The sequence below is a fragment of the Pleurodeles waltl genome, chromosome 1_2 (genome assembly GCF_031143425.1).
Source record: "Pleurodeles waltl isolate 20211129_DDA chromosome 1_2, aPleWal1.hap1.20221129, whole genome shotgun sequence".
NCBI classification, from domain to species: Eukaryota; Metazoa; Chordata; class Amphibia; order Caudata; family Salamandridae; genus Pleurodeles; species Pleurodeles waltl.
In genome coordinates, this window is record NC_090437.1 from 925,695,012 (window position 1) to 925,720,643 (window position 25,632).

The 25,632-nt window shown below is 44.2% G+C and overlaps 1 protein-coding gene across 7 annotated transcripts in view; it reads right to left on the reverse strand.

Annotated features, from left to right (window-relative positions):
* The window catches only part of PCM1 (pericentriolar material 1), a 713,620-nt gene that overhangs the window by 127,039 nt on the left and 560,949 nt on the right, over positions 1-25,632 (reverse strand). For all 7 annotated transcript variants that reach the window (XM_069200330.1, XM_069200304.1, XM_069200313.1 and 4 more), the window contains one exon: positions 15,017-15,171. In XM_069200330.1, the coding sequence (XP_069056431.1) occupies positions 15,017-15,171 (155 nt within the window). The remainder of the gene's footprint in view (positions 1-15,016; positions 15,172-25,632) is intronic.

Consider the following 25,632-nt stretch of genomic DNA (forward strand, 5'->3'; position numbering starts at 1 on the left):
AAGAGGTGCTGTGTTTGGATTGCCAGTAAAAGACAAACCTTTTCCATTTGTTTGCATAGCACTGCCTGGTAGTGGGTTTTCTTGCTAGTTTAATTACTTCCATACATTCTGGTGGAAGATGTAGATATCCAAACTCTAAGACTTCAGAAGCCAGATTGCTAGATTGAGTATTGCTGGATTTGGGTGCCTGATCAGTTGTTTGTTTTGTGTCAACAGATCCGGCCTGTTTGGTAGCTTGATGTGTGGTACTAGTGATAGGTCTAACAATGTCTTGTGCAATGGTTGACGTGCCCACGTTGGCGTTATAAGTATGAGTTTGAGTTTGTTTTGACGCAGTTTGTTGACCAGAAATGGAATGAGCGGGAGAAAGGGAAAAGCGTAAGCAAATATCCCTGACCTGTTGATCCATAGAGCATTGCCATTGGATAGAGGGTGTGGGAACCTGGATGCGAAGCTTTGGCATTTTGCGTCCTGGCTGGTGGTGAATAGATCTATGTCTGGTGTTCCCCATTGGCGAAAGTACTTGTGAAGTACCTGGGGGTGAATTTCCCACTTGTGTGTTTGCTGATGATCTCGGCTGAACATCTGCTAATTGATTGTGAATCCCTGGAATGTACTGTGCTACAGGGTGAATGTTGTGAATTGCCCAATGCCAAATGTTTTGTGCTAGAAGACAAAGTTGTGATGAGTGGGTTCCTCCCTGTTTGTTTAGGTAGTACATTGTAGTCATATGGTCTGTTTTGATGAGAATGTGTTTGTGAACGAGAAGAGGATGAAAGGCTTTGAGTGCTAGGAATACAGCTAGCAATTCTAAGTGGTTTATGTGAAGTTGTTTGTGTTTGTTGTCCCATAGTCCCTGAATGTTGTGATTGTTGAGGTGTTCTCACCATCCAATCATTGATGCATCTGTTGTAAGTGTGGCTTGAGGCACAGGGTCTTGAAATGGCCGCCCTTTGTTTAAATTTGTGGAATTCCACCACTGAAGCGAGATGTGTGTTTGGCGGTCTATCAACACTAGATTTTGAAGTTGACCATGTGCCTGTGACCATTGTTTTGCAAGGCACTGTTGTAAGGGCCGCATGTTTAGTCTTGCATTGGGGACAATGGTGATGCATGATGCCATCATGCCCAACAGTTTCATGACAAATTTGACTGTGTAATGTTGGTTTGGTTGGATTCGTGGTAACATATTGTGGAATGATTGTTACCTTTGTGGAAGTGCTGTTTGGGTATTTAATGTGGCTCCTAAATACTGTCGAATCTGCGCTGGTTGTAAGTGAGATTTTTGGTAGTTTATTGAGAACCCTAGTGTGTGTAGGCTCTGTATTACATAACATGTATGGTGTTGACACTGTGTTCGACTGTTGGATTTTATTAACCAGTCATTGAGATATGGAAAGATATGGATATGTTGTCATCTTATGTAGGCTGCGACTACGGCAAGGCATTTTGTAAATACTCTGGGAGCTGTTGTAATCCCGAAAGGTACCACCTTGAACTGGTAATGTTTTCCTTGAATTACGAACCTGAGATATTTTCTGTGCGCTGGATGGATGGGTATGTGAAAAGACGCATCTTTGAGATCCAGTGTTGCCATAAAATCTTGTTGTTGTAAAAGTGGGACTACATCCTGTAGTGTTACCATGTGAAAGTGTTCTGATAGGATGTAAAGATTGAGAGTTCTGAGATCTAGTATTGGTCTCATTGTTCCGTCTTTTTTGGGAATGAGGAAATACAGGGAGTAAACCCCTGTTCCTTTTGATGATGTAGTACAAGCTCTATGTCTTGTTAGAGTAATAATAATTGTACCTCTACTTGCAACATTGAACTGTGTTGGGAGGAGGGTTTGTGTGGTTTTGGAGGTATATCTGGAGGAATTTGTGTGAATTCTATGCAGTAATCATGTTGAATAATGGATAAGACCCAATTGTCTGTTGTGATGGGTAACCAGTGTGTGGAACTTTTGCAGTCTTCCTCCCACAGGGGAAGTGTGGTGAGGGAAGATGTGGAGCAAGTCACTGCTTGGTGTGTGTGTGGTTTGCTTTGAGGGCTGATATTTTCCCCTAGTTCTGGGAAATTGTCCCCTGTAGGTTCCTCGAAACTCCCCTCTTTGGTACTGTGGCTGGTAAGACGGTTTGGGCTCTAAACCCCCTCCCTATATTGAGGCTTTCGAAATGAGCCTCTGTACTGTGTAAGTAAAGCGCTCCCATAGCTTTAGCAGTGTCGGTGTCCTTTTTCATTTTTTCAATGGCTGTATCAACCTGTGTGCCAAACAGCTGTTTTTCATAAAATGGCATCTTTAGAACACCTTTCTGACTTTCAGGTTTAAAGCATGATGACCGAAGCCATGCGCGTCGTCTAATGGTGACTGCTGGATTGATAGTTCTTGCGGCTGTGTCTGCGAGTCTAACACTGACCTGATTTGATTATTCGTAATGGCCTGCCCTTCCTTGACTATTTGCTGGGCTCTTTTCTGTTGATCCTTGGGGAGATGCTGGATGATGTCTCTTCTCTTGTTCCAGTGGGCCCTATCGTATCTAGCTATTAGCACTTGGGAATTGGCTATTCTACATTTATTAGCCGCTTGTGATGCATACACTTTTACCAGCAGCATCAATTTTTTTGCTTTATCTGGTGGCGGTGCGTCACCAGACAACTGGGAGTTAGCACTTTTCCTTGCTGCGCTGACCACTACGGAATCTGGGGGTAGCTGTTGGGTAATAAAAGCTGGGTCAGAAGGAGGCGGCTTATATTTCTTTTCTACCCAAGGAGTGATTGCTCTTGCCTTGACTGGTTCCTGAAAGATTTGCTGTGCATGTTTTAGCATGCCAGGAAGCATGGGTAGACTCTGGTACGTGGTGTGAGTTGAGGACAACGTATTAAATAGAAACTCATCCTCAAGAGGTTCTGCGTGCATGGCTACGTTATGGTATGACGCTGCCCTAGCTAGAACCTGAGTGATTGAGGTGCTATCCTCTGGGGTTGATGACTTTGATGGATAGCACTCTGGACTATTATCAGAAATGGGATCATCATAAAGGTCCCATGGATCGACATCATCTTGGTGTGACTCTGCAGAGTGCACTGGAGACTGTGCAGTGAGGGTAATAGGTGGAGAGACAGTTAGTTGAGGAGAATGGGAGGAGACTGGTGAGGTGAGAACTGGGGAGGTGGAGATTTTTGTCTGGGTTCTGGCACTTTAGCCGGTGGCTGGTCAGTGCCCAAATGTCCTTGAAAGGCCAGCTTCCTCTTTGTTTTTAGAGGAGGTGCAGTGCGGATCTTGCCAGTGTCTTTATGAATTTGAATTCTGGCCTGTTTTTCATCAAATTCCTCCATTTGCGTAAGTTCCTCTGCAAATCTATGGCTTTATTTCAATTGTTTGGAAAGTCCATGCTCCTCTGTATATATGGGTCTTTTCGGCTCTGAAGCCGGTTTCCTCAGGATCGAAAGGCCTGGAGTAGACATTGGCCTCGGCTCTAAGAGGGATTTTTGAGGCTTCGACTCGTTGGGTCGGTGCTTGACTATTTCGGAGCCTGTGCTTCGGCTCGAGTCCGAAGGCTTCGGTGGCGTGGCCTTTCTCGTTGCCGAAGTTGTTGCTTGGTCACCAGCAGTCTTTTTTACAGGTGGAGCCATGGCCTTCTGGCAGTGGCGTCCCCGAGGCCTTGTGTTTGGGCTTGGACGGGGCATGGGCAGGCCTACTCACGTGCTGACCCGCCGTGATTGGTCTGTCGTTGTCAGACACGTGCTCAGAGTCGGAGACCCGAACAGAGACTGCGGTCTGCATCCTCTCCTCCTCTTCTGCATCGAAGCGTTCATTGCTTCTCAACGCCATTTCCAACCTTCACGCTCTTCGGTCTCGTAGAGTCTTCTTCGAGCGGAAGGATCTGCAGGCCTCGCAAGTATCCTCTAGGTGGTCTGGAGATAGACACAGGTTACAGACTAGATGTTGGTCCGTATACGGGAACTTGGCGTGGCACCGAGCGAAGAATTGAAACGGGGTCTGGTCCATGAGGCTTCGACGAGGCTTTGGTCGGGCCGACCAGGCCCGAGTTGGGGGCGGGTGCCCCGAAGGACAAGTATAGAGCTGTATCCGCCAGTACTGAAGTGTCGATGATAGATGGTACGCGATCGAAAACAATCTTGACGAATTTAGAGATTTTGTAGTACTTTTCCGACTCGAACTACCGGAGAGAAAAGAAACACATCTGAACCCAACAGCAGAAAGAAAACAATCTAAGATGTAGTCAATGCCCATGCACAATGGAGCCAAAGAGGAGGAGTCACTCGATCCTGTGACTCGAAAACACTTGTAACACTCTGAGCCCAACACTAGATGGCAGGACCTGTGCATAGCATGTGTATCTGCAGCTACACATGCCATCGAACATATATGAATATATAATAATGCATGTATGTATAATTCCCTGTTTCCCCGTGCATTTAGCTTTTGGCAGCCTATTGTTGTAATACTCCTATATACCGAGTAACTTCAATTTATTAACATGAGTTCTTTCTGCCTAATAGTCCAAGCTGCAAACAAGAATTCAGAGACAGCTGCTACAATCAGTGTTTAAGACTCACTCTTGGATATTCTTAGGGCAGTAACTCGGTCTGATATGGAGAAATCTTTACATAAAAGGAACAATCCACCTATACCTCGGAACGACGTATCGAGGGTAAAAAAAGAAAAAGAAAATGCTCATCTGTTTCTTCAGCAATACTACAACATTTACAATATTTAGTGCCCTATTTAGGGGAGGCCCAACAAGCAGTGAAGTCAGCTGTAGGCAAAATGCCATACCTGAACTGTAGGAACAGGGATTGTGCTCGCACAGGTCTAATAGCGTCCAAATACGGCTCAGCCGAGGGTTTATGTTTAAAATGAACAAAGCCACTAATCAATGATTCTCTATCGCTATACTGGACAGTCTGAAAAGAAACCCTCTTTCAAACTTTCTGCTTTACAACAGACATAGCATTATGCGGTATTACTTCAGAAGTGGACCAGAATTCTAATAGACCTAGCACTGCCTAAATGTTCCTCAGCCAACTAATCTTCTTGACTGCTTGCGCCCACCCCAGTACATCGCTAAGGCCAGCCCTATAATTTTGAAGTTCTTCTGTTGACCACATACGGAGCAGGAACAGTAAAGTTCTTAAAATTGCCAGATATGTGATATAATACTAAAAAAGTCAAATCTAAGGGACAGCAAGAGAGTGCCTCTCCCCAACTCAGTAATGTTCCTAGGGAAATTATTTTCCTTCACACCAAGCATATTCAAATTACTCTGCCTCCACAACTCAGCTCCCTAAAAAAGCTGCTCCCCTTGCCTGCATTTTAGCTATATAATTTGCAGGATTGACTGGAAAATACTGGGCTTCTTTAGCCATCCTGACAATCGCACCACCTCTATAGCTAATGATATGCAAACTTTTGATTATTTGCAGGCCCCATGAGACAGAGTCAGCTAATCTAACACACAGGTAATCAAACTCAATGACCCTATCCATGCTCTCAGTATTCAGAGTAACCTTGCCATTCAGCTTTCTCCTCCTGGTATAAATCATCAGCTTTGTCTTCGCTGCATTGACCTCCAACCCAAAGTCGTAACAGAAAGCACAAAAGCTAGTCACTTGATTTTGAAGACCCACCCTAGTCTTAGCTAATGGGAGGGTGTCATCAGCATAGAACAGCCCCAGTATTTATTGTCCTGCCAATGTGGGGGAGTCATTAACACAACTAATTAGGTAGCCTATGCAGTTATTATTATACACAGGGAAAAGTGAAGGCACTAGGACACAGACCTGGCGGACACCCCTCTCAACCTGACTGGGTCTGTTAACTCACCCTTCTTACCATACCTAATCCCTGCAAAGTTTCCCTCATGAAGGAAGACAATGAGGCCAAGTAATTCTGACAGGATCCCGATCGTTTGAAGTGAACTTCATAACTTCCCTCTTGGGACTAAATCCAAGGCTGCGTGAAGGTCAAGAAAAGCTATAAACAAATCTCCCCCACCAATATCTGCAGTCTTCCACTTAATCTGTAAGAATCTAAAGACTTGATCTACAATGCTGATCAAAGGTCTAAATCCTGCCTGCAAATCTGAGATAGCACCACTCTCATCAATACACTCCAATAGCTGGTCTAAAACTGTTTACAGAATATCTTCTGCAAGTTTTCCAGCAAACTATTCGACCAGAGGTTGGATGGATCGTTCGAGCTGCCCTTTTTGTATATAGGCACTATCTCAGCCCACTTCCACGTGGGTGGAATCTGAGAACCAGCTGCAACCGTGTTGCAGACAGTATTAATATAAGGCACCCAGATGCTCCTATTGGATTTATATAAATCACCTGGGACTTTATCAAGACCTGGGGCCTTGCCCAACTTAAGTGAGTTAGCAGCTGATAGGATTTCAGAAAAATGAATACTCAAGGGTAACTGTAGTCTAGGTCCCAGCTCCAAAACTGAACAAAACGCGTCCTGCGCTGTGGGAGCCTGGTAATTCCTTATATCGCTGAGGCGGCGCGGTAACACTACCTCAGCCTACTCCTTCTGCTGCACAGTGGTTTGGGGGCTTGTAGTCCGGCCCTAGCTCCAAAAGTCAACAAAACGCGTCCCAGTGATGATGTATTATTCAAGGAACAATGAGACCATTATACTTGCTTCTGGTGTCCAAACATAGGTGTTGGGGGTCAAGTTGTCTTCTAGAGACAGAAAATAACTCCTCAAAGCAACCCTTCCGGCATTTTCCAAAATGGCGACCACAATAGACAAATAAGAGATATACAGAAATTAAAGAAATAATAATGGGGTTTAATCCTTTATTTTTTTTCATAAACATTGTTTGGTGTATACATAATGTTTCTCTCTCCTGTTTTAGACCCATTTTCATAGTTCACTATTTGTTTTGGCTATCGTTCATAGTACATTTGCAGAATGTTGAAAATTTGAGAAGAGCATGTCGACAGGGACATCATTTTGTAGCACAGGTGTGTAAGTTCTGTGGGTAGCGGCGTTTAGAAATTTCATAGGTTTTAGCACCCCATCAACATCTTTCCAACCAAATTCACATGGATCTTTCTCTACATAAGCATGATCCAAAATATTTACACATCTTCTGGTCAAGTAAAATGCTCTTTTAAAGTGTCTACACCCAGAACACAGGATGTCAGTGGAAGGTCCTTTACCGAGACTGATATATATATATATTTTTTTAAATCACTGTACCGATGATAGTCAAATGTCTGACAGTCAGAACTCGTTTCCCACATACGCACAAGCTATTTATCTATGCCTTTCAAGTCACATTTGTCTTGTATCTCAGCAAATCCTTTTAGAAACTTCACAGGTTCAGCAGTTTAAGCTCCAGGTTTGCTCATAGTTTCATCACCCATAGGAATATGTGCCTTGATAAGAACACTGGGCATCTCTGAATCAAGTGTCTTGTACAGAATATGAAGTGTGATTAAGTGTCTTTTTTTCGCCTGTTCCGTATCATATCCATAACTAGGATCCCTACGTCTCACGTTGGAGGAAAATACTCTATGGGGAAATCAAAGAGTGAGAAAATGAAAAAAGAGTGAGACGTAGGGATCCTAGGCCCTGACGAATGCCCCGAGACCTTCATTGGCTCACTTTTGAGGGCAGAAACATGTTGGCTAGTAATTAGTTAGGTGACCCTGTGAGTCCTTGTCCTCACAGAGGTGTCCCAACCCCCCTTTTTAACTACACCAGACAGACACCACCATTAAATTTGTTGCTCTTCACAGGTGTCTGCTTAGGTGTTTTTAGTTTTTCAGTAGATTAGCTGGATCCCGATCTTTCCAGAAACAAGTTTATTTACGCACTCCCTCCTGTTCCTTTAACAGTGAGGTTGAGTCCGCCCAGGTGGCACTGTCCTACCTGGGTGGGTCTAGGTGGTCAAATGATGAAGCATGACACTATATAGTGTGTGAGACCACCTAGTCCGTAAAAGGAAATTCCCTTCTTCCCACCCCTCGCTGTTCCACTCGGTAATTTCCAACTGACATTCCACTGACGTTACCCTTCCAAAATAGGAATACATACAACCTAGGACTACGCTAATATCCGCGACGTCCGCTTCTAGAGAACCCCGTACTTTCGTGTGTACTTTGAATTATAGGGAGCTAAGTACGGAGTGTTCCTCCATAGTTATCCCCCCATCTCCCTCTTCCTCTCTCCATGTGTAATGAGAGTTTAAGATAACTGTCAAAGACATTGTATAGTTATTGCAAAGTGCACCCTGACTGATATCTGTAGAACAATCTGAACCACCTCTCCAAGGTTTTGCATGTATGAAATCTTGACCATTCACAACTGTGTCACAGTCCACAACTACAATAGTTTTCAATGAGGATAACTTTGAATTTAAATTCTTCAGGTGAAAGGTTTTTTTTAAGCTCTTGTACGAGTTTGTGCTTACCTGCTTTGGTTGCAGCATCTCCATCAAACAGTACATTTGTTGGAAGAAGATCATGCAACAGAATGTTTTTGATAAATTCACCCCTCTTCTTTGCTACATCCATCTCTCTATGTGTGGGAAGTTGGCTCTGAATATACTATTTCAAAGTAAGAAATAGTGTGCACAGAGTCCAAGGATTCCCCTTAGAGGTAAGATAGTGGCAAAAGAGAGATAGTTATAATGCTCTATTTTGTGGTAGTGTGGTCGAGCTGTAGGCTCATCAGAGGGTAGTGTTAAGCATTTGTTGTACACACAGAGGCAATAAATGAGGAACACACACTCAAAGACTTACTCCAGGCCAATAGGTTTTTATATTGAAAAATATATTTTCAAAGTTCATTTTAAGAACCACAGGTTCAAGATTTACAGTTAATACGTTAAATGAAAGGTACTTCACTTAGATACTTTAGGAACTTTGAATGAAAGCAGTATCACATACAGTGTTTGTAAAAAGGGCAATAAGCTATTTTCAAAGTGGACACACGGGGGGTACAAATCAACAGTTCCTGGGGGAGGTAAGTAAAGTTTAGTTTTGGAGGTAAGTAAAACACTTACAAGTCTCATGTTTGGGGCATAGGCAGCCCACCGTTGGGGGTTCAAGGCAACCCCAAAGTTACCACACTAGCAGCTCAGGGCCCGTCAGGTACAGAGGTCAAAGAAGTGCCCAAAACACATAGGCACATAAGGGGAAAAGGGGTGCTCCAGTTCCAATCTGCCAGCAGGTATGTACCGCCGTCCTCGGGGGAGGGGGGGGGGGGGGGAGGGGCAGACCAGGGGGGTTTTGTAGAGCACCGGGGGAGACACGAGAAGGCACACAAAGTACACCCTCAGCAGCACAGGGGCAGCCGGGTGCAGTGAGCAAAGCAGGCGTCTGGTTTCAGGTAGGAATTGATGGAGGGACCCGGGGGTCACTAGCGGTGCAGGCAGGCACAGGGGGGGCTTCTCGGGACAACCACTGCCTGGGCTAGGCAGAGGGTCGCCTGGGGGTCACTCCAGCATTGAAGTTCGGTTCCTTCAGGTCCTGAGGGCTGCGGGTAGAGTGTTGGTTCCAGGCGTTGGGTCGCTTGTTACAAGCAGTCGCGGTCAGGGGGAGCCTCTGGATTGTCTCTGCAGGTGTCGCTGTGGGGGATCAGGGGTGTCGTCTCTGGTTACTTACGGGCTCGCAGTCGGCGGGGAGTCCTCCCTGAGGTGTTGGTTTTGTGTAGGTCGAGCCGGGGGCGTCGGGTGCAGTGTGGGAAGTCTCACGCTTCCGGCGGGAAACGTGCAGTCTTTGAAAGTTTCTTCTTTGCTGCAAAGAAGTAGCTGGTTTTGAACAGGGCCGCTGTTCACTGGAGTTTCTTGGTCCTGTAATCCAGGGCAGTCCTCTGAGGCTTCAGAGGTCGCTGGTACCTGTCGGATGAGTCGCTGGAGCTGGTTATCGAAGTTGGAGACAGGCCGGTATGGCTGGGGCCAAATCAGTTGACGTCTTCTCTGCAGGCTTGTAGGTCAGCAGTCCTTCTTTCTTCAGGTTGCAGGAATCTAAATTCCAAGGTTCTGGGGTGCCCTTAAATACTGAATTTAGGGGGGTGTTTAGGTCTGGGAGGGCAGTAGCCAATGGCTACTGTCTTTGAGGGTGGCTACACCCTCTTTGTGCCTCCTCCCTGTGGGAAGTGGGGCACATCCCTAATCCTAGTGGGGGAATCCTCCAAAATCAAGATGGAGGATTTCTAAAGGCAGGGGTCACCTCAGCTCAGGACACCTTAGGGGCTGTCCTGACTGGTGGGTGACGACTCCTTGTTTTTCTCATTATCTCCCCTGGACTTGCCGCCAAAAGTGCGGGCTGTGTCCAGGGGTGGGCATCTCCACTAGCTGGAGTGCTCTGGGGCACTGTAACACGAAGCTTGAGCCTTTGAGGCTCTGTGCTAGGTGTTACAGTTCCTGCGGGGGGAGGTGTTAAGCATCTCCACCCAATGCAGGCTTTGTTTCTGGCCTCAGAGAGCACAAAGGCTCTCACCCCAGGGGGTCAGAAACTCATCTCTCAGCAGCAGGCTGGCACAGACCAGTCAGTCCTGCATTGAAGGATTGGGTAAAATACAGGGGGCATCTCTAAGATGCCCTCTGTGGGCATTTTTTAATAAATCCAGCACTGGCTTCAGTGTGGGTTTATTATTCTGAGAAGTCTGATACCAAACTTCCCAGTATTCAGTGTAGCCATTATGGAGCTATGGAGTTAGTTTTTGACAAACTCCCAGACCATATGCTTAATATGGCCACACTGTACTTACAATGTCTAAGAATAGGCTTAGACACTGTAGGGGCATATTGCTCATGCAACTATGCTCTCACCTGTGGTATAGTGCACCCTGCCTTAGGGCTGTAAGGCCTGCTAGAGGGGTGACTTACCTATGCCACAGGCAGTATTTTGTGTGCATGGCATCCTGAGGGGGATGCCATGTCGACTTTGCCTTTTTCTCCCCACCAACACACAATCTGCAATGGCAGTGTGTATGTGTTAGGTGAGGGGTGGGACAACACATGCTGCAGCCCTTAGAGACCTTCCCTGGTCACAGGTCCCTTGGCACCACTGGTACATTTTACAAGGGCACCTGTGTGCCAGAGGTGTGCCAATTGTACATTTTTAGTGAAAGAACACTGGTGCTGGGGCCTGGTTAGCAGGGTCCCAGCACACTTCTCAGTCAAGTCAGCATCAATATCAGGCACAAAGTAGGGGGTAACTGCAACAGGGAGCCATTTTCCCACACTATGTGATTGCAAAACTTGTTTTTTGTAACCTGTTTTGTAGTGGCTGGTTAGCTAAAACTCTTACTATGGCTATTAAAGCGTGGACGTTTAGCTTAAGTGATCATGTCAAACAGCCTTTTCTCTGTGAATACAAATGTCTCCCGCTTCAGTTCTGAATATAGTTTCGATCTATATTCCAGGACATTTAGTGGATGTTTAGTAGATATTGTTATCAACATATTGTTTGGTCACAAAGTTGTGTAGTCGCACAGGCTCGGTGATTTGAAAAGGGGTTTCCCTACTGTTTCCCTCTCTTTCTCACAAGTTTGTAGTGAGGAGCAGTTTCATAATGGCCCATTAATTTTGAATTGGTCATCTCTCTGAAAACATTGCAAATAGGAAGGACTTCATGGTAAACAAGATGCCACTGAGCAACATATTCACTTTTACATGTCTGACCAACAATTCTCTTGGCGCTTTTCTGTCATCTCTGTTTTGTCTGTTCCAGTTTCATATCTGTTTAATACAGGATTGAATCGTCCCGCTCTGTCTTTCACCACAAAAAATCTTTGGATGAATTTTCTGTAGAGGTTTGGTTTTTCCACCTTTAGCTTCTTCACTCTTTCCAAAAACAAGGCCCATATCTCAGGTAGTTTATGCAATTGAATTCGAGAAACACAGTAATCGGCGACTCCACATGCTTCACGTCCATCTTCCAATCACCTTCCCTATCACCATGTATCAAGTTTTTCACTAGAGCTATCACGTGTAAAACTTTTCCCCAGTACTCGCAAAGTCGTGATTTTATTTCACATTCTTTAACAAACTCTACAAACTTAGTTTTCAGGTTTTCTGTTTTTAAACTGAGTGCATTGAACATTGCCAGACTTTGCATTATGTCTTGTGAATGAAATGCACCCTGTGTCTTTTTCACTTCTGGAATAAAATATGCAAAACCTAATTTGACATTCTTGTTCCAGAAAGCATTCCAACGCAATGTTTCTATATGCTTCATATGATGAGCATATCTTGTAACAAACATACATAATAAGTTTCCCTCAATACTGACTGGACAGTTTTGCTTTCAAAGATTTCAGCCTCAATAAGTGCATCATCTATGCCACATCCATTGAGATATCTTCCTTTACTCCGCCACACAGCTTCTTACATGCCGAAAACACCCATCATTGGATAAAGATCATCAAATTCTACTGGATTGCTCATAACAATGTCAGCTACTATACGGAAAACACCTTAATCGCAGAAAATTGGCACGATAGGCTAGTCTTCAAGCTGATCACGCATATTTTGGAAATTTTTAAGAGCTGTGTATACTGTTGTATAGTTTGTGACTGAAGATGGTATTACTGGTAAAAACTCAACCGTTTTCTTCAGTTCTACAGCATTTTGGAAGATCAGAGCATAAATTCCTTCCCACGGAGGAACAGGCTTTTCTTCATCCTTCTATCCGCACCAAATAAGCAATATGATAAATTCAGGAAAATCAGCTTTGCTGACCGTAGCATCAGGTAGAAGAAGATCCATGTCCTCAGCCACACTGAAACTTTCTGGTAGACTGGGACGGGTTGATGGCTTGTAGTTATTTTTTGCACACATTGGCAAGGCAGTTGAGTTATACGTTTGCAGCTTTGCTTGTTTATGCCTACAGCTGACACAGCTTGTTTTCCAGCAGCTATTTCACTGGTACAGTCTTGAAAACGCACCATGGCAGTATCATGTGTGCTGAATGTTTCAGACAAAGCAGAGCTGTCTTCAAAATCAAAATCATCAAGAGCAGCAATTGTAAATCCTTTCCTGGTAAAGTGTCTTGGAAGTGGTGTGCTTTCGTATTCACAAAATTTTACAGCATGAGCTGCTAACAAGTTCCTGCTCCGTACTATGTAAATTATAAATTACTGATATACTGATCTTTTTCATTGAAGTGATTAGCTCTCTACTTTTGCACTTGTCAAAGATTGTGTAGGCAGTCATGTGTAGCAGAGTTTTCCTTTTTGCCGTGATGTAATTCATAAAACATGATTTGAAAAAGACAGTACATTTGCACAGCATAAGTCTGCTGGTTCATGGGATTGTCTTCCACTTCTTTGCTTATAACTTCAAAGCCGTCAAAAATGTTGTTGGCTTCTGTTCCCAACTCAAGAACTTTAGTTTGTAACAGTTTTGCTTTGCTGATATTAAACAATGATGTAAAATATGTTAAGACAACATAAGGCATTCGTGTTGACTCCCAAGATTTGCAGATCTCTGGGGCATCACAAAATATGTCATTAAGTCCAAAATCTAAATCTTTCAGGAAATTTCTTAAAATGGTTCCTGATGATTTTACTGCATCCTGTGATCTTATTTTGAAAGCAAGAACTTCAGGAGTCAAATCAGCTGAGAAAACATAAGTGTTTCATTCTTTTTGTTAAACTGACAAAAACAAATTCTGCCATTATACATTCTCACTAGAAAAATATTAATTTCATTATGGATCAATATAGTTTCATCAATGTCAACCATTGTTTCTCTGATCTCACCTAGTGTGAACCAGTAGCCAGAATTCAAGAGTGGCTTTAAAACTTCATTTGCTTTCTCAAAGAGTGCAAACTTAACTGAAGGCTAGCGGTTACGCTGTTGCTGGGAGCTCATTGTTCATTCATATTTTCGAATATCTGCACAAGCATGCAGTTCAGGTGGGCATACAAATCAACTCCAAATACATTCACCTTGCTGTTTAGATCAGCTAATCGGCTGAAAACCTCACCTTGGAAGAAACTAGCTGCAGATAGACATGTTTGTCCTTTAAGACTCATGTACAAAGTACTCTGTTCTTTAGTCAATCCCTTTGGCCCTTTTCTAGCTAAATCACAGATAACACATTGAATATCCTTTGCTTTTTTATCAGTTGTTGGAGGTGAACGAGGGGTAGCCATTGATCTTCTAAGTGGATGGGCATTGCGTTTGGCTGTCATCGCTTTCTCAGCAGACTAGGATTCTTGTTGTGATTCACTGCTTCTATTTTTTCACAATTGTTTTCCAGGGTTTTTTCCATTGTGTACGACTTGCAGCACTTGTTACAATTATAAAATATTTGATCCTCTTTACCCATCGGTTTCTATCTTTTGTGAACTTTCTCTTGCCGTATTTCTACAGCATCTCAAACTTTCTTCTGGCCTGCCGCAGTTGATGTTAGCTTTTCTTTTGTATTAATTTGGAAATGCAACACATTTTCCTTTGTTGGAAGAGTCCTCAGATTTTGTAGTTAGCAACACTGTCAGGAGGTAAAGGTCCTCTGCTACCACCTGCTTCGCTCATGTTTATGAATTTTAATCAACGGTAAATCTGAAACAAAAGCAATATTAAACTACATTACCAAGATGATGGTTAAACACATCATTATAGAGCTGCCATTTTTTAAAATGCCGGAAGGGTTGCTCTGAGGAGTTATTTTCTGTCTCTGTAAGACTACCTGACCTTCAAAATCTATGTTTTGACACCAAACTGAAGCATATACATCTATAGGTTCCTGAAATATTACATCAGCACTGTAACACATTCCTGAGAGTATGCAAATTGTTTCCAGGGTGACAATCAGAGCCACAGATATTTCAAAGAAAATAAAAAAGCAGTGTGGAGAGTAGAACTTAGAATGAAAGTTTTAAAAATGTGCTGTTTAACATAATACAGGTTACTCTTTAATAGCATTAATCTGGTGTGAATCCCATGATGAAGTTGGAATTTGATCGCTGGAAGTGGAGTGTGACATCTTAACAGACAGCTAAAACAGAAGCAAAAGTAAATACCTTTTTCAGCTCATTCTCATCCAGAGACTCGTTATTTACTTGCAGTGAAGTCTGGACATCAACAGGCCCTTCTTCAAACTCATCAACTTCTTCTTCATTCTCATCTTCACCACTTCCATAGTTTGTTAATGCCTGGGTTTCTGCTTTAGATAAACCTGAATTGTAAATTTTAGATTTTTAAAAACTATTTTAAAGTGTAAATTTTAAATCAATATATCACTTTAGTTGTTTTAATGACTAACTGACTAACTGTAATCCAGACCAAATACTTTCATAGTTTATTAGTTACTTACCTTCAGTAACAATCTTTCTGGTGGATACGGACTGGAAACTTTTAGAGAAGTTCTCCTGTGTGCCACTAGGTGGCGTCATGCAGTTCTGTGCCAACATCATTCTGCTCCAGAAGTGAAGAGCGGAAAAAACATAGTTGTGCCATTCTTGCACACAGATGACGGATGCTTTCTAGGATGTCAGTACTCAGGCAATGAGCACATCGGTAATTAGAATTATCAGTGTGCAGATCTCTAAATGGGGACCTTTTTAGATGGAAGTCAAGATCACAGAATGGGGAGGGGCTGGAGTGGGGTGTTGGTGAGGAATCTGCTGTTAGACTGCGCATCCACCAGAAAGAGCATTACACAAGGTAGGTAACTTGCCCTTCTGATGGATACTTTTAACAGCAGATTCCTCACCTTGTGAATAGATACCATAGCAACACCTCCCAAGAAGGCAGGTCTGTGAACTGGCTCAAGCCAAAGTCCAGCAGGACCAAGCAGGTAAAACACCCCTATTGACAGGCCTGCCTGTTGAGGCAGTAGTGGTTCTTGAACGTGTAAACCGAAGTCCATGCAGCTGCCTGACATGTCCAGGAAAGGCAATCAGCCTGCTAATGGAGTGTTAGCGGCTCTGGTGTTGGTGGAATAAGCCCACAAGCCTTCCGGAGGGTGCTTCTTTGCAAGTGGTGTTGCATGTCTTTATGCAGAGAACAATCCATCTGGAGATGGTCTGTTTTTGCACTGCTTTGCCCTTCTTTGCTCTGGAAACCCAACAGAGAGTTGATCATCCACTCAATCTTTCTTGGCACGATCGAATAGAAACGTAATGCTCTTTTAGTGTCCAAACCAGGAATGAGGCAGAGCAAAGAATGCCTGAAGGGATGAGGTGGATCAAAGAATGCCTGAAGGATGAAAGCCTTGCCAACAAGTAAAGGAGTGACTACTTTTATTAAGAATGAAGCTCGGCACTCAGAACCAACTTATTGGGGAAGAAGGTCCTATGAGATGGTTGATAAACACATCTTGATGTTTTCTCACACGTCTAGCCGATGTTATGGCGACAAGAAAGACCACTTTTACAGTCAGGAGTTTTAAGGGGCCATTGTGCAACAGCTCAAAAGGGGTGCACTTCAAGAATGTGAAATTAAGTTTAAGTCCCACTGGGGCATCACAAAGGGTTTCGGTGGAAACAAATGCAGCAAACCAATTGAAAAACTTAATCACAAATGGAGATTTAAATAACAGAGGCTGACCCAGTAACCGAAAGAGTCAACAGGTCGCCCTTAACATGCCCAAGGCCAGTTCCTGCTGGACTAGGGACAGAATAAACAATAAAACCTCAGACAACTTTGCCTAAAATTGTTAATTTGTTGATTGCCACAACCATTAAACCAATTTGTCCCACCACGTTGGCATACACTGATTTTGTGGAGGAACACCTCACAGTTAAGGTGATATCAACGCCCTCGGGATGGAGGTCAAAGGAGGTCACCTGTCACTGCTCAATCTACAAGCATGGAGATACACAACATGCAGGTGAGGGGGCCACAGTCTGCCCTGCTACTGGAACAGAAGGTCCTCATAAAGCAGCAGCTTGATCATGCATAGTAGTTCCTGGTACCATATCCTTTCCTGATCTTTCTCAGCATTCTGGGCAGGAGAGCGAGGGGCAGAAAGGCATACAGGAGTCCTGATCCCCAATGAGATGGAAGCCATCTTCCTGGAAGAACTACCTTGGGAACATAAACATGCCAAAGCTTGGACAAAGTGCATTCTCTGCATTGGTGAAAAGATTGAGCCAGGGGCCTCACCAATGCAGGAAGACTTCCTACGCCATTCCGTGTGCAACAGCCATTTGTGATTTGCTAAGTACCACCAGCTGAGTTTGTCTGCCTTCAAGATGATGATTAGGAGTGGGATTTGTAGCGCACATAGATGCTCCAAGAAGGGTCTCTGTGCTAGTCTTTCATACCCCCCCCCCCACAAACCTGATGAATTCTAGGGACTTTTGCCGTTGCCCTATTCGAGGAATAGAGGTCCCTGGCAGGGCAGTAGAAGTGGATTTGGGTGCTCAAGTAACTAGGGCCAATCTGATGCAAAGCTTGAATCAGCACCAGAGTCCTAGATAAAATTTTATTACATGAAGGGAGTCAATGCTAAGTAAGAGGATGATTGGAGACCCGAGTTCTCGGAGGTAGATTAATAGTTGTGCCGCTGCATTCTAGACCACCTGCAATCTGTGAATATGACAGTCTGGCAGTATAAGGTACAGAGAGTTGGCACAGTCCAACCAAGAGATAATAGGGGCCTGCTTCTGTTTCTCTGGATGGAACAGACAAGAACACACTTTTTTCAGTGCGCAGAGGAGCCCGAGACACATTTCAACCACAGATCTAACTTGCGACTGGAATCATAACCGGTTACCAAATGTACCTCATAGGTCCTTAACAACCTCATTTTGAGAAGCCACAAGAGGAGCTCCCTCCGGCCAACACACGGACCAATTAGTAGGTGTTGGTGTGCCAAAGAAGAGTATTTCAGTCTTGTCAGCGTTACATATCAGCTGGTTCTGATGCATTCAGGAGAATACTGCAGCCAGGCAAGGCCCAATTTAGTCAGGGGTAATATCTTCATCTTTATCACAGGAAGAGTATCTGAGTGTCATCTGCATATGATGTAATATTGGCTTCAAATGATTCAACCAGGAAGGCAAGAGGGGTAATAGAGATAGAATGTGCCATGTTTGGGATTGGACCACAAAAACAAACTTTTTGTACTGTTTTTTTTCATTTTGTAATTTTTAAGGTTCTCTGAGGAGGATTCCAATAACAAATGTGGGGGCTGGGGGTCAGTTGGTATGTGTGTGTCGGGGGGGGGGCAAGGGGCAGTGGTGGGGTGTTTGTACAGGGGGGCGGGTATGGGGTGGTTAAAGGACTTTTCATTTCTAGTGTATTTCTCGATTCTCTTGAGGGTTTTTTGGGCTAACCCATAAAATACCTTTCATAGTCTCAATAATGTAAGCTTACACACATCCCCACACACACATACACAAGTGTTATCTTCATTGTGTTACATCCTAGAGGCATATAGTTGTAAACCTGGTGATACATAAACACATCTATGATACATCCTAAACAGATGCATTGTTATGAAGAAAACTTTGTGTGCCTTTGGTGATAGTGAAGAATAAAGTGTTCTGTATGTAAATCACCATGTCAAGTGCATAAATGGTGGTTTTACCAGGACAAAAAAAATCTGCTGAGGGATTGCAGCATCTATCAGGACCAATGATACCAAATGGAAAAACCACCTTGACTGATAAAATTCATGCTGCACATTCCTGATTCTGCAATAAACAACACATTTGGACACACAACCTTGGAAACAACAGAGAAGCATTGTTATTGAAAATATACCCAAACAACTACCTACTAAACAACGATTCAGCCTGGGTGGCCAAATGAATGCTATAATTTTTGGAGAATATATGGCAAGGTGGTCAAGTAGATGCTTTGCAAATATAAACAGCCACGCATCTCAGCTGGCTGCTGTTCAAAGAAAGTACAATAAGTCCTCTAAGCAGTGATTTGGGCTGCCTCAAAGCACATTCTGATGTAATTCACTATCCACTTGGAAATAGTATGTTTCTTAACAGCTAAATCCTTCGCAGAACTACCATAAGCACCAGAAGTTATTTGACATTCTCTCCTTACAGGTGATGGAATAGCTAAATGATACTCCATAGCCTTACAAGAATACATTTGAATAAATATGACAAATGAATAAAGTGATTGAAGTAAAAAAGCTAACATGATCTGGAGGGAAAAGGTAAACTTCTCCCACATCGCTACCTGGTATAAAAAACAAGAAAAGGTGCAAGTTAAATCAGCCAATATGGCTTGCCATTTATTGACCAATGAGGACACTGTTACCAACATCATGAAAACAGTCTTAAAGCTACGTATTTCCCATCACATTTGTGCAGAAACTGAAATGGTGGCTCCATCTATTGAGAAAAACACCAGATTAAGTTTCAATAAAGGTGTAAAATAAGGTATGGGAGACAACAGGTTCACTAACCGCGTCGAAACTAAGAAAGACAGCTGGTACCAAAAAAAAAAGAAGAAAAAAAAAGACAGAAAAAGAAAATGAAAAAAAATAGCTTTAGCAGGATTTTTTAAAATAACCTCCAACATTTGAAATATGCATTTCTTCTTCAACAAGACAAAGATGTAAAGATAAATCGAATACCACAGGCAGCAAGCCAGAAACAGATGAAGATAGTTAATATCATGCCACCTGCAGAATTCTAATGCTATGGAGTGTAGTACTCTTTTTGACTGTAGTCCACATTCTCCAAATGATAAACCATCAACCTTTCAGGGGGCCAGATTTTCAATTGCAGGCTGTTTACCCTGCAGGTTGCCTTCTTCCAATAAAAACGAAGTAAATAAATTCTGACCTGCTTGAGCATCTCAAAATTTGAGTTCAAATTGGAAATGTTACTTACTTGGTACTTCCAATTCTGCATCATAGGAATTGTCATCAAAGTCATTTATAACAAGTTACTTACTTTTGGTAACACTCTTTCTGGTAAAGACTATCTAGCCACAAATTCCTCACCTTTTAAATACTCTCCAAGCGTCAGACTAGATCCGGAATCTTTTTAACAGTAGCGCTGCGCATCAGTAGGTGGAGCCATGCAGTTCAGCAATGAAATGACATGTGAAGCCCATATAGACGCCACTTCTGCACACTGATGTGAGTTGCTTTCAAGATTGTCTGTGTCCTCAGATGCAGAGCCCCAAAAACGAATTGGTATGAGTGCGCAGGTGCTTAGACTTGGGATCTTATTAGTGGATAAATGTCCACTACAGAATGAGGATGGAAAAAAAATCTGTGAGTAATCTACAGCTAGATATAATCTGTTGTGTTATGCTATACTGATTTGTACAGCGCACTAATCTACCAAAAAGAGAGTTACCTAAGATAAGTAACTGCAGATTCCTCATATTCGGACTAGTTAAAAAAGACAGTACCTAGAAGGTGGATCTGTGGATGGACTCAAGCCATAAAGTTCTGCAGGACTGAGCTGGCAAAATGCCCTTTTCAGCTTATGGACTATCCAGAAAAACAGTGCTTCATGACCTTATAGAGGGATGCCAACCCAACCACTTGGAAAATTTCTAGGACAGGGACTCCACGTCTGAACACAGTGGTAGCAGGTTCAGCCCTGGTAGAATGAGCACACAGTCCTCCCATAGGGTGCTATTTTAGCCAACATATAGCAGTTCTTAGCAGCGCACGATCCAACGGGAGATGATTCTCTTCTGAGCAGCCTTGCCTTTTTTTTTTTAAAGCTCCAGAAAACTCCCACAAAGAGTTGATCATCCACCCAGTGTTCTTTGGTACAATGTACCTAATAGCTCTGCAATCATTTGAGGTCCAATCTATGAAGTCTCTTTTCCATAGAGGAGTGAGGCAAAGCACAGAATACAGGCAAGGTCATGTTTTGACCAACCTGGATAGCATCACAACTTTAAACAAAGAAAGATACTAGTGTTCGCAAAATCAGATTCTCTGAAAGGAAGATGGTGTACGGCAGATTGACAAAATGAGCTTGAAGCTCACTCATAAGGAATACACCAATGTTAGGGAGACAAGGAATACCGTCTCGAGAGTGAGGAGCCAGAAGGAACAGCTGTGAAGCAGTGGCTCAAATAAAGTGCACATCAGAAATGTGAGGACCAAGTTAAGATCCCACTGTGGCCTGACAAAGGGACAGGGAGAAAACAGATGTTACATGTTTTTCAAATGTTTGCAACTGGAAACTTAAACAAAGAGGGCCAATCCGGCAACTGCAAAAATTCCAAACAAGCCGAAGACTGTGCCCTGAGCACGGCCGTGCTGGACAGGGGCACAAAAACCCAACAAAATGTCAGGTAACTTTGACTGGAGGGGATGGAGCACCACACCAAACCACAAACTTGTCCCAACGACATATGTATACAGTTTTTGTCCAGGGACACATGGCTGCAAAGATGACATCAACCACTTCTGATGGAATCCATCTCCAAGCATGAAGGTGGAGATTTCAAAGGCCCAGGTGCAGAACCCTGCCCTGCCTCTGCAACAGTAGGTCCTCCCAGAGGGGCAGTCTGATCAGAAGACAGCTGCTCAAGCCCAGAAGTACAGAATACTGTACTCTCTGTGCCCAGTCTGGGGCCACTAGGATGACTTGGGCCTGCCTGGTCCTGATCTTCTTGAGAACTCTGGACAGGGAGTTATCAGTGGAAAGGCATACACGAGTCCTGAGCTCCACTCAAGGCAAAACGCATCCTCAAGCGAGAGTTGCCTTTGAAACTTAACACTGCAGAAGTACTGACACTGTGTTCTCTGCAGTGGCAAACAGATCAAGCTCAGATTTTCCCCAATTGCGGGAGAGACCTTGCATTAACTCCATGTGTAACTGCCACTCATGATTTGTTAGGTGCCAACAGCTGTATTCGTCCTCTCTGCATTAAATCATTCTGCTAGGTGGTTCACCAGCACGAAGACTCCTTGGTGGTCCACTCAGCTCGAGGTGGGCAGGGCTTCCTGGGCCAAGGTCCGTGATCCCCACCTAACTCAGTTTGTTGCAGTACCTCATGGCAGTGGTGTGGTCCCTGAGCACCTGTACCAGACTCTCCATGATCGATGGAAAGAACGATTTCACCGTCAAGCGGATGGCCCTCAGCTCCAGAAGGTTGAAATGGAGGTGGGACTCTGCTGGAGATCAGATGTCTCTGGTCATTACAGCTCCCAGACTGTCACTCCAACCCAGAAGCGATGCATAGATCACCAGAGCCAGCTCTGGTTGGGTAAGGGGACTGCTATTGACCAAACTGTCTTCCAGTGACCACCACTGCATGTCTTTTGCAGTCTTGTGTGAAATCTGAACGTGGTCAGAGTTCTTCACAAAGTTGGGCCCACTGAGATTTCAGATCCCATGGCAGTGATCACATACGCTACCTTGAATGGTCGACTGGCAAGAAGGAGGTGGTCTTCAGTCCCAGCAGTGTCAGTCAACCTTGCTGAAATCCAGGAGCGAGGGCGAAGGACCGGGATCATAGCCTGAATCTCCTTGACTCTCCTTTCAGGGTGAATGGCATGAAACCCAACCATGTCCAGAGTGGCTCAGATGAAGGCAAGCATCTTAGAAGGAGTTCGGTGTGACTTTGGCACAGTGATGGTTAACTCAAAGATGACAGGAGGCTTGTATAAGTCTGGAGATGGTTGACACCTGCCTGGGGGGCGAGCCTGCCTTCAACAGCGAGTTGTTGACGCAAAGGAAGACTGTGATACCTAAACTCTCAAGATGCCCTGCTTCCACCACCATCATTTTCGTGAACATCTGACGGAGACTAGTGAGACCAGGAGAGCACAGCCAACTGAAAATTCTCCAGTCCACCACGAGCCGTAGGTAGTGCAGATTGGGCCAGCAGGACAGGTATATAGAATTAGGTGCCCTGCAGGTCCAACACCACCATCCAGTCTGTTACGCCCTAGGGCAGACAGGTCCTTGGCCAGAATGAGCATTTTTAATTTTGCCTTCAGAAGAAAGGTGTTGACAGGGCACAGGTCTAAAATCAGACCTCAGTCCTTCTTGGGCACCAGAAAATAGTGGGAATAGCAACCACATCCTATTTTGCTGCAAAATGGATAGATGGTCCTCCTTCATTCACCGGGGTGATGATGGAAGGTGCGAAGGTGTGAAAAGGAAAGTTAGGGTATAACCCTTCCAAACAATTTGCAGGACCGATCTAACTGAAGTAATGGCCTGTTAACCCAACAATGATCATCCGATCCTGTCTCCCACCGGCTGGCTGTGCTCCACTAAGAGCATGCTAAAGGAGTTTTACAGCTGAGGTTGCAGGGTGAGTAGTGGACTAAGTGGTTCAATGTCCTTGACAATGGAGGCAATGGGCACCACATCCTTGACTGCAAAACTGGAAGCAGCCTTGTGGGGGTTGGACTGACTGGTATAACTGCCAAAACTGGAAAAAAAGCTGTAGGGCTAATGTGATTGGCGAGGTGAGTCTGACAGACCCAGGGAGCATGCCGTGGCAACGCTCTCCTTTAAAACCTGAAGAGCAGAGGCTGCCTTGCCCTCAAACAGGCAAGCCCATTGAATGGCATGTCCATGAGGAACAACTAGACATCACCAGAAAAAATGGTGGATTGCAGCCAAGCATGGCAGTGAACGGCGACGCTGGTGCCAACGGCCTGCTAGATAGTCTCAGTGGTGTGCAAGCCATAATGAACTGTGAACTTGGCATCATCATGACCATTCTGTTTGGCCTGGGCAAGGAAAGGTTGGAGATCTTCAGGGATACCAACGAGGACTTGAGCCACCAAATACCAAAAGGTGTGTAAACACCTCCTTGCATATAGCTGACATTCACAGACAAACACCGAGCTGATGGACAAGAAGACTCTTACCGAATGTATTCACACATTTCGACTTCTTATCGGGACGAGTAGCTGAAATGAGTTAGGGGTTACTTTTGCCACCAGACACTTGCACCACCAAGGTTTCACATGAAGTGGGTGAGACAGAACTGCAGGACTGCTGGGGCAGAGTTCTGGCGGCATGCAATTTGGCAGATGACCAGTGGGCCGGAGCAATGTTTGGCCCATGCTCGCCAAAAAAGTATTGTTAAGGGCCATGTTAAAAGTTAATAAGTGATCACTAGATGTTTGCACCGGCTGAAAACCTCCATAACAAAATGTTTGCCCTGGCTGAAGAACTTCCATAACAAAATTGGTCTTGACCTTGATCTATCAGTAGATGCTGGGTGTGAGGGTAAGAAAACAGGAACAGAGCAGAGATTTTTGGCAGGTTGATGGAAGTTCCAGCCGTGGTTCAAATAGGCAGGTCCAAAGTGGTGTAGGGCCTTGTATACACAGGTCAGGAGTTTGAACTGGCATCCTTTCTGTACAGGGAACCAGTGGAGTTCCCTGAGGAAGAGTGTGATGTTGGTTTATCTAGGTAGATCCAGGATGTCTGGCTGTGGCATTCTGTATGAGCTTTAGTCTTCGGAGGTGAGCTTCCCTGCATAGAGAGTATTGTCATAGTCCAGTCAGCTGGACATGAGGGCCTGGTCTTAAGCTTTGGGGTAGCCATTTGAATATTTTATGGAGCATGAAGAAGATGAAAAAGCAGAAGGAAATGGTATTCACTTGAGTCTTCATGGTTAGCTTGTTGTCCAGAATGATGCCTGAAGTTCCTAGGGTGGTCAGTAGGAGGTAGGACTAGGTCAGAGTTCTGAGGGCCACAAGGATGCGTCCCATGTGGAGCTTTTAATTTCAGAAGATCAGTACTTCTGTCTAGTTTGTGTTGAGCTTTAGGCAGTTGTCCTTCATCCAGTTAGCAACGGCAGTCATGCAGTTGTGGAAGCTGGTATAGGTGGTGTCTTTGGAGAGGGAAAGGAGGCGTTGTGTGTTGTCTGTGCAGGATATGATGTTGAGTTCATGGGTTTTTATGATGCTGACCAGAGGTGTCACATAGGTGTTGAAATGGGTGGAACTGAACGATGATCCTTGGGATACTCCAGAGAAGACTTTCTTGGGCTCAGAGATGAGGGGGGAAAGGCAGACTGCGTTCTTACGGTGAGGAAAGAGGATACATCTGAGATGGGGCTCCTTGGATGCCTATGTTTTGCACTCTTGAGTATGTGGTGGGAGACCGGATCAAAAGCTGCTGAGAGGTCTAAAAGGATCACAGCCGCAGTCTGTTGAGTAGGGCTTGGATGACGTTGGTAGCCACAATGAGGGCTGTCTCAGTGCTGGGGTTGCTGTGGAATCCGGATTGGGAGCAGCAGAGTAGAAAGTTCCATTTCAGATGTGAGGACAGTTGTTTGTTGGTTGATGCATTTTTTTGAATATTTTGGCCGGGATTGGGAATAGGGAGATCGGTTTGTAGTTGATAAATTTACTGGGTTCTGCAGATGGTTTCTTCAGTAGAGTGTTGACATCTGCATATTTTGTCTTCAGGGAAGGTGGGTGTGGTAAATGAGGTGTTTAACAAGGTGGTTAGTACATGGCGGATTCTGGTTTCACCTAGGTTGAAGATATGGTGAGGGCATTGGTTGGGGCTCTAAGGGGACCAAATTCATGATGGAGACGGTATCCTGCGGAGCGAGCTGGCTACATTAGGTGAGTCGGATGATGTCTGTAGTAATTGCGCAGTCATGTTGCTTGAAGATGTCAATGGCCTTGAGTGGCAGTGTGAAACTTCTGTAGTAAAATCTAGTTGGAGAAAATGTTTGCAAGGTTTTCGCATAGCTTCTGTTAGGGGGT